Source organism: Osmerus mordax, chromosome 5 (genome assembly GCF_038355195.1).
Source record: "Osmerus mordax isolate fOsmMor3 chromosome 5, fOsmMor3.pri, whole genome shotgun sequence".
Classification (NCBI taxonomy): domain Eukaryota; kingdom Metazoa; phylum Chordata; class Actinopteri; order Osmeriformes; family Osmeridae; genus Osmerus; species Osmerus mordax.
The window spans coordinates 12,727,774-12,742,106 of record NC_090054.1 but is presented as its reverse complement, the minus strand read 5'-3'; the positions used below and the strand labels follow the sequence as shown (position 1 = coordinate 12,742,106).

General features: G+C 47.0%; 2 protein-coding genes across 4 annotated transcripts; one reads left to right on the top strand and one right to left on the bottom strand.

The window, feature by feature from the left end:
- Positions 1 to 238: 238 nt before the first annotated feature.
- On the bottom strand, positions 239 to 9,101 carry si:dkey-191g9.5 (rap1 GTPase-GDP dissociation stimulator 1-B). The gene is made up of 14 exons (XM_067235682.1): positions 8,993 to 9,101; positions 7,356 to 7,460; positions 5,275 to 5,397; positions 4,316 to 4,441; positions 3,927 to 4,055; positions 3,689 to 3,814; positions 3,322 to 3,465; positions 2,841 to 2,972; positions 2,517 to 2,651; positions 2,312 to 2,437; positions 1,537 to 1,676; positions 1,175 to 1,301; positions 642 to 770; positions 239 to 366 (listed from the first exon to the last, which is right to left on the bottom strand). Exons 1-14 carry the CDS (start codon positions 9,003 to 9,005, stop codon positions 239 to 241), a joined length of 1,683 nt encoding a protein of 560 aa, XP_067091783.1. The 5' UTR covers positions 9,006 to 9,101.
- Positions 9,102 to 10,352: 1,251 nt separating this feature from the next.
- Positions 10,353 to 14,237, top strand: wbp1la (WW domain binding protein 1-like a). Of its 3 annotated transcripts, XM_067236381.1 has the most exons (5): positions 10,364 to 10,554; positions 11,243 to 11,353; positions 11,449 to 11,551; positions 12,064 to 12,225; positions 12,891 to 14,237. In XM_067236381.1, the coding sequence occupies exons 2-5, from the start codon at positions 11,327 to 11,329 to the stop codon at positions 13,319 to 13,321; spliced, it is 723 nt and encodes a 240-aa protein (XP_067092482.1). In that variant the 5' UTR covers positions 10,364 to 10,554; positions 11,243 to 11,326; the 3' UTR covers positions 13,322 to 14,237. The 3 variants fall into 3 exon arrangements, with proteins under 3 accessions (XP_067092479.1, XP_067092482.1, XP_067092481.1); XM_067236378.1 differs by lacking the exon at positions 11,243 to 11,353 and having other exon boundaries at positions 10,353 to 10,554; XM_067236380.1 differs by lacking the exon at positions 10,364 to 10,554 and having other exon boundaries at positions 10,568 to 11,353.
- Positions 14,238 to 14,333: the final 96 nt, after the last annotated feature.

The following is a 14,333-nucleotide window of genomic DNA, read 5'->3' as shown; positions in this document are numbered from 1 at the left end:
CTATGTGCTTGCCGTTGGACCGAATGATAAGAAGTTGGAAGATGGCCGCAACCACGGAGAACATGTTAGATAGAAATATCAGTGTCGTCACACACCTTCTCCACTCCATCATTCTCCATCAAGAGAAGGTTGGCTTGCGTGGTCCAAACTGGTTTGATGCGGTTGAGGGTTGGTGGTGGCACACGGTGCTGAAAGTCTGTGGTCGTGTAGACCACAAGGGGGCAGTGGAGCGGTCAGTTTAGCCGGACTCACTGAGCATGGACAGGACAGTGTCAGCCTGGGAAGCCAGTTTGGTGTTGGAACTGCCCGACAGCTTGGTGAGGCTTTCCTTCAGGTTCAGGGAATCCATCTGCTCTTTCATCATGCCTGGGAGAGGGGGGCGGGGGGGGGGGGGGATGAGGGCAGAAAGGAGGAAGAATTGGGGATTTAGGAGACGGAGAGAGGAAAGAAGAAAAGACATGTTGATTGAGAGTGAGGAAGACACAGAAAGCTTAAGAGAATAACACCCACCCCATCCACGCGTGTGTTCATCTGTATTGTGTATTGTATGGGTGTGTGTATATGCATGTGTCTGTATTTTCATGTCTGTACCACGTGTCTATTAGTGTGTGTTAGTGTTTTCATCCCACTCTGGTACCTACCAGAGTTTACCAGGCTGCAGATGAGACCTAAGGCGCTGAACTTGACCTCCAACGCCCCCACAGGATCCTCCAACATCTTCTGCAGCGTGGGCAAGAGCTCAGCCTCCTGGAACGAGTCCTGCATGGAGTCTGAACACACACACACACACACGCTTAAACAACATGGAGTCTGAACACACACACACGCTTAAACAACATGGAGTCTGAACACACACACACGCTTAAACAACATGGAGTCTGAACACACACACACTTAAACAACATGGAGTCTGAACACACACACACATGCTTAAACAACATGGAGTCTGATCACACACACATGCTTAAACAACATGGAGTCTGATCACACACACACTTAAACAGACCCACACATCTTACTGCACGTTGGGTTTGTTTTATTTATCAACAGCCATCAAAGCACTTGTAGTGTCAGGCCATCCCAGCAGAGGGTAACCCTACAGTAGCTGTCTGTGGATAAATGGTACTAAATATACCATAACAAATACAGAGCTTTCTATCAATCAATCCCATACCCATGTCAATAGCAGAGGCTATCGCCAGAGCAACCAGGGCTTCATTCTGCATGATGACGTGCTCACTGGTTGCCATGGAGATAAGGTGCCGTACCCCATCTGCTTTGGTAACAGCGTGGATCACTTCCTGTACAGAGAGAAGAGGGAGGTGTCGGTTATGTACGCCTGCATGTGGAAATATTCGAGTGAAGCAAACAGCCCTTAGGGCACCCATCTGTCTCTGCGTGTGGGGTGATCATCCACAAATAATGTGGGTGAACGCACTTGCACATTGTACATGTAAACGGGAGTGTGTGTGTGAGAGAGAGAGAGAGAGAGAGAGAGAGAGAGAGAGAGAGAGAGAGAGAGAGAGAGAGACTCACGAGGTTGCGGCTGTGTCTAATGAGGGCAGCCAGGAGGCGGTTGGCCTCCCCTCTGACCCCTGCATGGTCCTTGGCTTCGCACCACTCCATGACCCGGCCCAGCAGCACCTCGTCCTTCCCCAGCACGGTGGCTGCCTCCTCTGACACCCACACAGACAGAGGGGGGGACGAGAGATGCATCCCAGTCCGTGAAGGAGACCAGGAAAAAGACAAGGACAACGGAGGGAAGGGAGAGGTGGACGAGAGGAGAGGCGCAGAGGTAAAGGTAGAGACATCGAGGTTGAAAGGTGTAGCGATAGAGGTGTGGAGGTAGAGGAAGACATAGAGATAGAGGAGTAGATGAACAGATGGGAATGTAGAGGTGATGGAGCAGAGGTAAACATAGAGTTGTAGAACAGGAGAGAATAACAGTAGAGAGAGTGTGTAAAAAAACGTCTCTGAGTAGTGTGCCCTTACTGGAGCACGGTAATTAAGGAGACCTAACAGCACTGCCGTGCAATTTCATGTGACAGGTCATCGCCCTTTCTCATGTACTCTGGCTCGCTTCAGTCGGAATTAATAGACTGTGATTCCAACTGTGGCTTCACACATCTACCATAACTTTCCCTTCAACAGGGGGCGTTAATGATACCCATTCAGTCTAACGTTGGTGGTTCGGTGTCACGCGTCTACATTTTGAAGCCTGCTATTACCGCATGTTAAGCCGTAAAATTCATGTTTGGATCGAAAACAAACACACAAAAGGCCGGGAAATGTTGAAACCCCTCCTTCTTACCTTGGCCGTCCACCATCATCCGAAGGGTCCCCAGCAGTTTGAACTGGACGGGGGGCATGTCAGAACGCAGCAGGGTCTTTATCCTCTCAGTCACCCCGTCCTCCAACATGCGCACTTTGTTAGTGCCTGGACACAACAGAGAGGAGAGAGGGCTCATGTAGGTTCAGACAGAACCGTGTGTATGTGTGTGTGTGTGGTCCCGTACCTGGTATGGCCAGGTTACGGAGCGCACTCAGTCCAGCGTGCTGCACAGACACATCTCCCTCGTCCACGTGCTGCTCCAGCAGAGTCAGGATGTGAGGAACCACCCCCAGCTCCAGCATCTTCACACAGTTACTGTCTGAGAGAGAGAGACAGAGAGAGAGAGAGAGACAGAGAGACAGAGAGAGGTGAGATGATTTGACAAGATGTAATTGAAGTTGAAAGGAACAGTGACATCTCTAAATAGACACAGAACATTGGGCATCCAGAACTCAAGTGAAAACCTTTCAAAACGTGTTTCCTTTTTTCTTTTTTCAAACAGTCTCACCATTCCTGGCAAAGTTGGCAATAGCCAGCGCCCCAGACAGTTGCAGCTGAGAGTGGGAGGACTGGAGCCAGGACAGAACGTCCTGGTAAACTGTCCCCGTGCCCTCGCCAAAACATTTCTGCATCGAGTCGTCTGAAACAGACGGTAGGTTATTGATGGGATTTCATTGTCATGATCTATTTCTGCAGTGTTATCATCAATTACCATCGTCACAAACATCCCCACCGTCATTATCAACATCGTCACTGTCATCTTGAATGTGATACACTCTATTTCCTTCCTCCTCTACAACTTTGAGGTCAAAGGAGTCCACAGTCAAGTCCATAATCAACAACTTGATGGATTTTGGCTTGATTAGAAGGAATAAATAAAAGGCTCTTGTGAACTGAGGAAGTGAGGTCATAAGTCAGGGACAGACTGAACAGTACTGGTTGAGGATGTGTAATGAGGACGCTGGGGGGTGTCTGCCTGAGTTACTCACCCCCTAGCAGGAGAGACACAATGAGGTTGGAGGCGATCTTAATGCTGCAGAGGTCATGGGCGTCAGAGCCCCCCTGCAGCCCCCGGATCATCTCAGACAGACCCTCGGGCACCCCCGACTCCACGAACTGCAGCTTCAGCACATCTGGAAGAGCAGGAGGAAAGCCGGGAGCAAAAGAAATGGTGTGAGCAAAGCTTTGTCGACCTAGATTACAAATTGATCCACAGCCCAAATCACAAACCTCATCTGGATCCTGCTTCCCCTGTTAAATATTGCAAACGGCCCCGAATGTTTGATCATCCTTGTAATGAGATTCATCATTTCGCTAGGAATCACTATGCAAGGTGGAAAATGGCCCAAGTCTCACCACTCTCTCCCAGCGATCCCAGCACCTCCAGGATGATGTGCCTGCGTTCGGCATCAGGAGCGCGTCTCAGCTGGAAGGTGAGGACCTCGGCCACGGACAGCTCCGCCAGGGCCTCCCGCGCCGTGTCTGAAAGGTCAAAGGTCAGTCTACAACTCACGGTGAACCGATCAGGGATGCATTCGTAGCTGTCCCCAATCCGGAACATTCTGAGGACGTGGGTTGCGCTTTTTCTCCTCACCCATATCGGCGAGGTTGCAGAGGGCCAGGAGGCAGACGTTGACCAGGGGGTCGTTCTCCGGGTATTCCCTCATGATGGCCACCAGCCTCGGGATCACTCCACTCTGCACCAGCTGGTCCTGCTGTGCCGCTGGGGGGGGGGGGGGGGGGGATATGAATAATGAATAATAAATGGAGACTGAGGAGGGGCAGGCGTTCAAAACAAGAACCGGCATCCTATCTTTCTCGTACTCTGGCGAGAAACGTGTTTCCACCCACCAGCCTCACACGCGCCAACACTGACTAACATGACTCATCAGCACATCCCTCATCTCTGGTCACCGCAGCTGACAGTGCCAGATAGAGTGACGGCGACAGGGTCCCCTGCCTGTCGCGGCTACGGTCACTCACTGTTGTCGAAACAGATGCGTCCGATGGCTCTGCCCGTGCTCAGCAACAGTTCCTGGTCAGCGCTCTTGAGATGGGGCACCAGGGCCGTCACCAGGCCAGCCTCGATGCACGGATCCCTCACTGCAGCTTCAACACAAAGGCACACACACGTGGAGAGAGTGATTAACACGAGCAGGGCCCTGTGTTTCCTTTTATTGACAGCAGATTATTGACTGTGTAAAGAAGCAACCTAAGTTTCACCTATCTGACTAGGTTTGATCCATGGTTTTTTCACACAGAGGGAGGGAGGGAGGGAGGGAGGGAGGGAGGGAGGGAGGGAGGGAGGGAGGGAGGGAGGGAGGGAGGGAGGGAAGGAAGGAAGGAAGGAAGGAAGGAAGGAAGGAGGGAAGGAAGGAAGGAAGGAAGGAAGGAAGGAAGGAAGGAAGGAAGGAAGGAAGGAAGGAAGGAAGGAAGGAAGGAAGGAAGGAAGGAAGGAAGGAAGGAAGGAAGGAAGGAAGGAAGGAGGGAAGGAAGGAAGGAAGGAAGGAGGGAAGGAGGTATCTTCAAAGTGTTCAAAAAGAGCCCAGAAGGGCGACCAGACGAAAAAAAGGCAACATCTGAATACAAAGAAAGCTGTAAATTAATTTTCAAAAAAGGGCTGATTAGCATCGACAAAAATTCAAAGGGCACATGCGGAGCAGGGGTAAATAAATAAATAATAAATAATGAGGATTCAACTCCCTGGGGAAGGTTAGCCCATGAGAACACACGACCATCACAGCTGGAGTGGAACTATTCAAAGGCTTCCAATCACAGGAGAGAATCTTTTCAATCAGGTCTTTCAACTATATGATGTCTGGAATCACAAAGTGGGGATTGACGGGGCCTGATTGTCAACCTCACAGTCGACAGTCTGGTAATGCTACTATGTACCCGTATCAACCCCCCCTGTCCCTTGGTCCTGAAGAATGATATCATACCTTCCCGTGCCATCTCGGCCACTACCAGGGCTACAGTCTTGGTGAGGGGGCTCTTCTTCCTCAGGGCCTGGGCCAGGATGGGCAGGATGCCGCTCTTGGCTATCTCCACAGCTGCACCTTTCTCTGTGGACACACACCGTGCACACACACCCACATCAAACACACACAAATTGAACCAAATGATCAAAATGTTATGATTCTGTATCATATGATGTCGATTATTGCATGAACTTCATATGCAAACGAGTGCGAAGACATTGACGTATGACATCGGCAAAACCACTTCATTACCAGCTAGTAATGCCTCAAGGCAAAAAAAGATCTCATTATACATCTATCATCGCCACCAAGTACAATGTATAATGTATTTTCCCTGTGGGGAAACTAATTATGTCCTTTTGCTGAGTACAGGGCACCCTTGTCTCTCCTCTCCTCCACACTTTCTGCTGAGCACTGACTGGAACCCCACTGAGATTCCAGGAAGACACTGGAAAAGGACTGAAATAGAATGCTTCATTTGAGCTTTGGAGCTGGTCATTATAGTAGCAGTGTGGCGCTGGGGGGTAAACCTAGTATTAGCTGATGGTGCTTCTCTGTCACAGTGCGCCACAACAGCCCAGGGAGGAGGCAGGTCAGACTGTCAGGGTAGGCCCTGCTGCCATGGCAACGTCCCCATCCTCCCTATTTGAGGGGAGCCATTTGAAGCCGTTTATGTAACCTCAGATGAATTAAAGAAAGGGTGGCTGTGTGTGTGTGTTTGGTGGGGTGGGGCTGCATAGGGGGCTTTTTCTTTGGATCATGTGCGTGTGCTTGTTTCGGCGTCTTTCCCCGCAGCCTTAATCTTACCTTTCACTCACACCCACTATCTCTCTCTCCACCCCCCCCACACACCCGTCCTCCTCGCTATATAAATTAGGATTAACCCCTGCCACCTCCCCACCCCCCACCCCACCCCCCACCCCCCCCCAAAGCTTTCCAAATCCACCTGGGTGTTCGAAGCCATGCAGGGCCACGGCGACTCTCTCCCACACCCCCTGCATCATGAGGTGGTGTTATCCAGGCTCCACAGTCCCCATAGAGACTGACACAGACAGACACCTGGCATTTAACCGATTATCATGACGCCCCTCTGGCAGAGAAACAGAGCCGTGGGGGGGTTTGCAGGAGCTGAGATAACGCATCCCCGCCTCAGTGTGCTGCCGTGTGGATCCAGAGACACGAGAGGAGGGGGTTCTCAACACGTTTGCACCCCTTTTTTCCCATCAGAGGAGAGGCTTTTTATAGACTCAGAGATTTGGGCCAAGGCTTCGTCAGACATCTGGTTGAGCTAATAAATATCTTATATGGAGGTGAGAAAAAAGGAGAAAATGAAGTGAGTAACTAGTCAGTGCCTCTGCATCATCCCATCTTGATGGCAACACTGTAATTCAACACTAAAATATTCTGTAACGGTCTCAGTAACATTATATACATAATATAGTGCTATATATATAACACTATATTTCCTCTTCTATACTAATTGTATTTTCATGAGTGTCTGCTAAATTAATCAAATGTCAAATTGTTAAATGTAACCATGTTGTGGCCAAGCTAATACAAGCCTGATCCGTGTGTTTGCAATCCCTTGTAGACACACAGCAGCCTCGCTTGTTGACAGCAGGAGGGGGGCATTGCTGGGAACATGACAGCAGTGAGATGGATAGAAGAGGGTGCAGGTTTGGCTCGAGCCGAGGCACATTGGCCTTGTCTCTGGGGATCATCATGGTGCAGTAAAACACACAGCGAGACGAGAACGTGAAGAATGATATGAGAGGGCAGTACTGTGGGTAATGAGGTTAACACTTGTGGATAAAACCAGGTCCCCCTGGCTGGCTCTAGCTAGCTGTGGCCTGAAACACACAGGCTGGGATGTACAGTACAAATATCGTAGATGGATGATTGATGGATAATATTGTACATCGATGGATAGATGGATGGATGGATAGACGGACAGATAGACGGACAGATAGACGGACAGATAGACGGACAGATAGACGGACAGATAGACGGACAGATAGACAGACACGGGCAGACAGACTCACTCTTTTCCAGTAGTGAAGCCAGCAAGGTTTCCAGGTGAGGCGTGAGTTCCTCCTCTATTAGCTCTGTGCTCACACTTATAGCCTTGAGGGCCTCGCTCAGAGAGTCTGGAACACACAAAGATATGCATAGCTCCATTCATCCATACATGAAGGCATTGACACATAGGCTAGGCAGAAAGTAATATTATTGTCATACAGGCAGGCACACCCCCACACTCATGCTCATTCTCTACATCAACATTGTTCCATCTAAATCACATACTGCAGACATGCATTGACAGCACATCAACGTTTTCGGTTCTACGGCACACATTCGCACATCAATCCTGGAAACTGCAACCCCCATAATTCTGAAGAAATGCGCATGCATATCCTAGTGTTTTATTATAGCACTGATATATCACAACTACAGTCCAAGCCCTTATCCATCACCTTGCCCTGTCAATAGCCTGGTTGAGCAAAGTCGTAACTCTACCCTAGCCAGAGTGAACTGCTTTTTACGTTGATAATGACCAGTGACATTTCCCAGCACTCCAGGCATTACAAATTAATTGAGCTGCATTGCATCTCTGTTAAATGAGATAGCATACACTATGTAGGCAGAGGAGGCTGCATGCATAAAATATAGAAAAAGATATAGCTATAGGAGGGAAAGGAGGGCTTTTACCCTGTTAAAGAGTAGATAACCAGCCTCAGGCTTGGAGACAACCATTTTTTACACAAGTGCGTGTATGTGATAGAGAGAGAAAAAGTATATTTGTATCTATAAATATCTGACAGCCTCCACGCAACATACATTTTTGACATTGTCTTGTCCCATCACACACAGAGCCTCAAGTTGTCTGGGAGGGATGCAGAGCTCATTCAGTGTTTTGATATGAGAGTGCTGTACTGCCAACATGCTCTAGAAAGCACCGCCACAGACAGAGCTACCAAAAGGACTCTAATCACTCTGGCTAATCCCTGATAAGTAGTGTGAAAATAGACCTACAGTGGCGGACTAGTAGAACCAGACATATTATTCCAGGTAATATACTGGCCTACTAATTAGACTTTTGTAACTTGTACTGTAAACGCCATTCAAATTGACAGCACTAGACTAATTAACACGAATTAACCCTGCGGAGAGTAAACTACCCTTAGTTCTTGGTGAAGCAATGTGTCACACTAACAGCACGTTTCCAGATGAAAACCTTTCATCTCTCTCTCTCTCTCCCCCCTCTCTCTCTGTCTCTCTCTCTCTCCCTCTCTCTCTCTCTCTCTCTCTCTCTCTCTCTCTCTCTCTCTCTCTCTTTCTCAAGGTGCTGTCCCATCCCTGTTCTCCAGTGGTCACCTCGTCGATTGTTTATAGTAGGTCATCCTGACCTTTAAAACACACAGGAACTAGCCTAAGACACATTGGCTTCCTGTCTCCTGGAATCCAGCCTCACTTTTATCCCTGTTGATCCATCACCCCACATCCATGGCTCAGACATGCGTGCACACAGATGCACATACACACGCACATACGCACGCACATACGCACACACGTAGATATACACACGAGCACATGCACATTCAAACTCATTGACTCAAACACACACACACACACACGCCATGCAGGCAGATAGGACTCAGTAAGATCATGTGCTACTCACCCATGTCTGCCATGGCTGCAGGATGGCAGGCGCTCTCTCACTCTCCCTCTGTCTCAATGCCGGCTGTCTGGCTTTTCTCCTCTCTCTGCTGCTGCCTCTGCTGTCGCTGCCTGCGTGTGTGTGTGTGTGTGTGTGTGTGCGCGCGCGTGTGAGTGTGTGTTTGACTCGGTAATGAGAGGGGAGCAGCCCTCCCTCCTTCAGGCCAGGCGTGCCCTGGCTCTCAGTTTCTCCGCTCTGCTCCCTCGTCTCTGACGGCCGTGTTGCCTACGTCCCTCCCCCCCCCCCCCTCTCTCTCTCTCTCTCTCTCTCTCGACCTCCTTCCGCTCTATCGCCCAGCTCTGGCCTTCGCGCTGCGCTTGCGTTCTCCCTCTCTCTTCGCTTGCTCTCTCTCTCGTTCTCCACCTTCCTCCTCTCTCTGTCAATCTCCCACACACAGTTGGTTGCTATTGGTTTCCTCCGTACCACTCACCGCCTGACTCTCAATATGATTCTCCCCTGTCTTTCGTCTTTTGTCTTTCTCCCTCCCCCACCCTTTCATCTCTCCCTCTCTCTCTCCTTCTCTGTCTTTTCCATGCTGTCTCTACCTCTCTTGGGCCCTCCTTTGCGCTCCATTTATTATAAGCTCTAAATCCTAAATCTCTCCAAAGCTCATCAGTTGATTATTAGCCCATGGGAGACAATCTGAGCTCAGACCCGGACCCGAGACACTGAATTGTGACACAAACATGGATTCTCTCTTCCTGCTTAAATATCTCAGTTTGTCCATATATCTGGACAAACTGTCAGTTTTCTGGAGACTGGCCATTCATTTGATACTATATCTGGACAAAATGTCAGCTTTCTGAATCCTAGGCCTACCAAATAGGCCTATTCCACAAGAAGTGGAATGTTAATGGTTAGTAAATATTTGATTTACGCTTTCTAGTCTGGAACCCTAGAGAGATTTGAATCTTAGAGAGGTTTGAATCCCAAGCAACCATGATGTTTGAAGTACATGATCATAGCTACAGTGCTGTGTAACAGGTGTCAAGGGCAAGGCTATGTGCTGGACATTCATGCATGCATCTGCAGAGCTATGGTTTTGGTATTCGTTTCAACTTCTCTACTTTTAAAGCTTTTTCTGCTGAATACTTTTTTATTGATCTTAGTAAAAACGTATTAGATATAGCATGTCATGTTTTTATTTTTATTTACATGACCATTCCCTTGCATTTTGACAATCAGATTGTTGTGACAGGTATTACACCCAATAGATATATTTTTGGTAATGACGGAAGTCGTCATGTTTTTACATCCACCAATGGTTATTTTAGGAGGCGTGTCAAAAAATACAGGATAAAGTTTGAAAACAAGCTAGAGCTAGCTTACTACGATAGCTAAGGAAGAAAGGTATATTGCAAGACAGTGAAAGTGAAAGAATATACATTTCTCACAGTCGGATGATATGTCAACAGAGATCATAATCAGGCTGGAAAGGCCGAGTTTTGGACAGTAATATGGGTTTACTGAAGTTCAACGATGGACAAGTCAATCCAACGACAGAAGTGGCGATAGTCACAGAGGTATCCGAAAGTCGTTAGCTTGCTCGTACCAGTAGTATTGGCTAGTTGTTATAGCACTAGCTCTATTTAGCTAGCAGGCCAATTTATCACCACACGTACACGATGCTAAGACTAGCTTTTGCTGTCAGCCAGCTAGCTACGTTATAGCTTGTTAAAGTTTTAGTTATATCTACATATACATGTACATATGTATCTACATATACATGGCACAGTGTGTTAAAGATAGATCGAGATTGTTTAGATGTGTCCTCTTGTGAATCAGGAGAAATGGGAAATGTAAGATTACAGTTTATATATTAAATGTATTATTTTATTACACTGCTTTGGGGATGTATGTGGTTGCTGCATTGATGACAGCTGTTGAGCAACAAAATGTTGTTTCGGAGTTGGCAGGGCCTGTATTACTGGTCTTGAATTTGAAGACGTTTGGCAGAGAACTGGTTATATTGCTTGTACAGATGTTCTTAAGGCTGGAATGTGTCATGGCCTACGTCATTGTTAAATTGTAACTTTGTTGACTGCTGCTCAAGTAGAGGTTGATCGTGTGTGTTGAGAGAGATTGTTTGTCCTACCCCCTTTCCTTACATTTCTTGGCACAGAGGCAGGGTCTAATTCTAGAGGGGAGTCAGGTGAGGTGTCTGAGAGTTTTCTCAGGCTTCTTGCTCTGTAATGCTCAAATCTTCTGTAGTAGCACACACCCTTCGGTTCTTCTGTTGCCTCCTTCCTTTGTTATCTGGGTTCAATAACTGAGGTCAACTGATTGATTGAGACCATGCCCTTCTTATTGGGAATCCAACAGGTAAATCAGAGCAGCCTGAAAAGTGTGTTTTTTTGTTTGCATGGATCTAAAGGATATGACAACAATGTACGCTGTGCCCCCATATTTCTTTTCAGAGCCAACTGGTGTGCCTTGGAATCAACAACCAGAGCTACTTATGCGAGTATGGCCACTGCTGTGGAGAGTCCCAGTGTTGCAGTTACTACTATGAACTCTGGTGTAAGATGCCTATTTTTTTTCCACCCGCACCCAAAACTCCCTTCCCCCGGTCCTCTTTGACTTCTCTCTGTCTTACTGCCTTGCAATTGTGTGAGTTTCCTGAAACCTCAGTGGAAGTGGGGCTATCTGCACGTCAGCACAGAGTAACAGTGCAGCTGGCACAAACATTGAACAAAGATTTCGTAAAGTATCTAAGATCGTTACATTTTTGAGTGTTCTTGGGAGTCCAAGCAGGTTTGGGGCTGTTGTTTACTAGTTCTTCAGATAGCAGTTGGCAGGCCTAGGGTCTCTCATGTTACAGAATTAGCTAACCGCCCCTTTTGAATAGCTCACTGAGTGGCCTAGTTGTCCATGAGTTGCCTTTTGCAGTGATTTATGATTTATAGGTCTGTTTATTTAGAAGGACCAATCGAAGGCTAGCAACTGAGGTATATTAAAATGGTAAACGTGTGTCTGAGGCATGTTGTGTTTTTCTTGACCTAACCTAACCCTTTAGTGTCTCATCCCTATAGGGTTCTGGTTGGTGTGGACCATCATCATCATATTGACCGGTTTCTGTGTGTGCCAGCACCGGCGCGCCAAACTGCGCTTCCAGCAGCAGCGCAGACAGCATGAGATCAACCTCATTGCGTACAGAGAGGCTCACAACAACACACAGATGCCCCTCTATCTTAGTGAGTGGCCCCCTTCCTTTTCGGCTGTTATGTCTGATTCTAGCCTGAAGTCATGACTCGGTAGTGTGGGGGAATGAACACAAATAATGTTGGGGTTTGATTAGCTATCATTTTCGAAACACTAACTTAAACTTGCAGCTATGCAATTGTCCAAAAATGTTGTTTTACACCACAAAATGGACAGGAACTCTACATAATCGGCACAAGCAATGAAGCAATACTGACATAAAGGCCTGGGGGGTAGTATAAAATAATTTTGAGTTGAAGCTTTCTTTGCCTGAGAGGCACATGTACTGTAGATTATCATCTTTGTATTACCGGTAATCAAATTGAAGTAATAACATTTTCTAATTAAATGTGTTTTTTTGTCTTATTGTTGCCAAGACCCAACCACCTTGGCAACATTCTAAGCATGCAAAAAGGAAATATACTTTATCTTCAGAAAGCAAAGAACCTCTGCAGATAGGAAATGGTAGCACTATCGCTCTCTAGTGGAGATTTCGGTGTGGTGAGCTCAGGGTTGCAGTGATGCAGAGCAGTGGTTCTCAAACGTTTTTGGCTTCAGTACCCCCTTTTCCTGATGTTTGTTCCATTTGAGAAATGTCCCCCGTTTGAGAAACAATGACGTCGAGCCTAAAACGTAGTCTCTTTTCCTCATGTTTTAGGGTTAATACCAGACTACCTGCTGCCACCCTATGAGGAAGTATTTGACCGCCCCGCTACGCCTCCCCCTCCCTACAGCCCCCTGCAGTCTTCCTCTACGCCCACAGACAATTCGAATCGTCCTCCAACCCCTCCCCCCCTGCCCGATGCCATGCCCCCGGACAACCCCCCCATTGCTGCTCCCGTGACGCAGGCGGAGAATGGAAACCTCTGCAGCTGTGACAAAGACTTGACACCGGGCCGGTTCCGGCGCTTCACTGGCGATTCTGGCATCGAAGTGTGCGACAGCCAGGATATCTGGGAGCAACATGGCACTCTGGGAAAGGAGGATGATGATGATGATGATGATGATGAGCAGGAAGAATGTGAAATGAGTGGTCCCCAATGCCAGGCTCCCACTGATGGCCAGATACAAATGCACCACACAGTTTGAGGCCCACAACCTCAGCAATAACTAGTAGGTCATAAAGTGAACCTGCAGAGCATTTGATGAAAGAATTCAGAATGGGTACTGTTGTTCTTGTTGCTCAGGTGTTGGTATAATGAGTATGATGGCTCATGGTTCTTTCTTCATGTCAGTGTATCTAGAATGTATTTTATAGATTCCTTTGGAATGTAGCACACAGTTAACCTATAAAAGTTATTTTATCTTGCAAAGCCTTCTGTTTTGCCAGACTGCCATGTGTATGTAGCATTTTTCTAGAATAGGATATCTTAATGATGATTAACTCATCTCCCTAGCCTTATTTACAGAGGAGTTTTCAGCATATTGTTTCTACCTTAGATTAACTCTTATCCACTGATATGTCTCAAGCAGAATAGAATGTTGTTTATTGCAAATTTGACTTTAGTCAGAATCAATACTTCAATACCAGCTGAGGAGGACGTGAAACTCTGATTACTTTTTGATTGGACATGCCTGGAGTGCCAAAGACGGCTTGCACTGTGAAGCTTTTCATATGGTTTGGCAGGCGAGCCCAATCAATCACAGGCAAAGGATTTGAAAGCATTTACGTTTCTGTTTGGCCGAAAGAAATTGTTTGTTTCAGATGCCAATTCAAAAAACGAAACAGCTTCAGAGTACTCTAACAAATGAATCTGCTCTATATTGCACTTTTCTACCTGCTGCACTGTAAGCCTGTAGACCTATATTCATACAGGGATGGGTGTATATTGGTGTACATATAAGGATCTATGTTTCAGTTCCTCAAAGTAGCTGAGGTGCTATGTATTGTAATTAATCTTTTTATTGCCTACTAAATGAAATTATATTTTGTTAATTGAACACATTTTGTACAAAATGGAGTAAATGGCTATTAAAAATGTTCATTTAACATTTATACAATTTTCCAGATTTGTTTGTTTGTTGTTCAAACAGTGATGATAACTGGCGTACATCTAATCCAGCCAACTATACTTTTTTTTTGTAGCATTGCTGATTATAA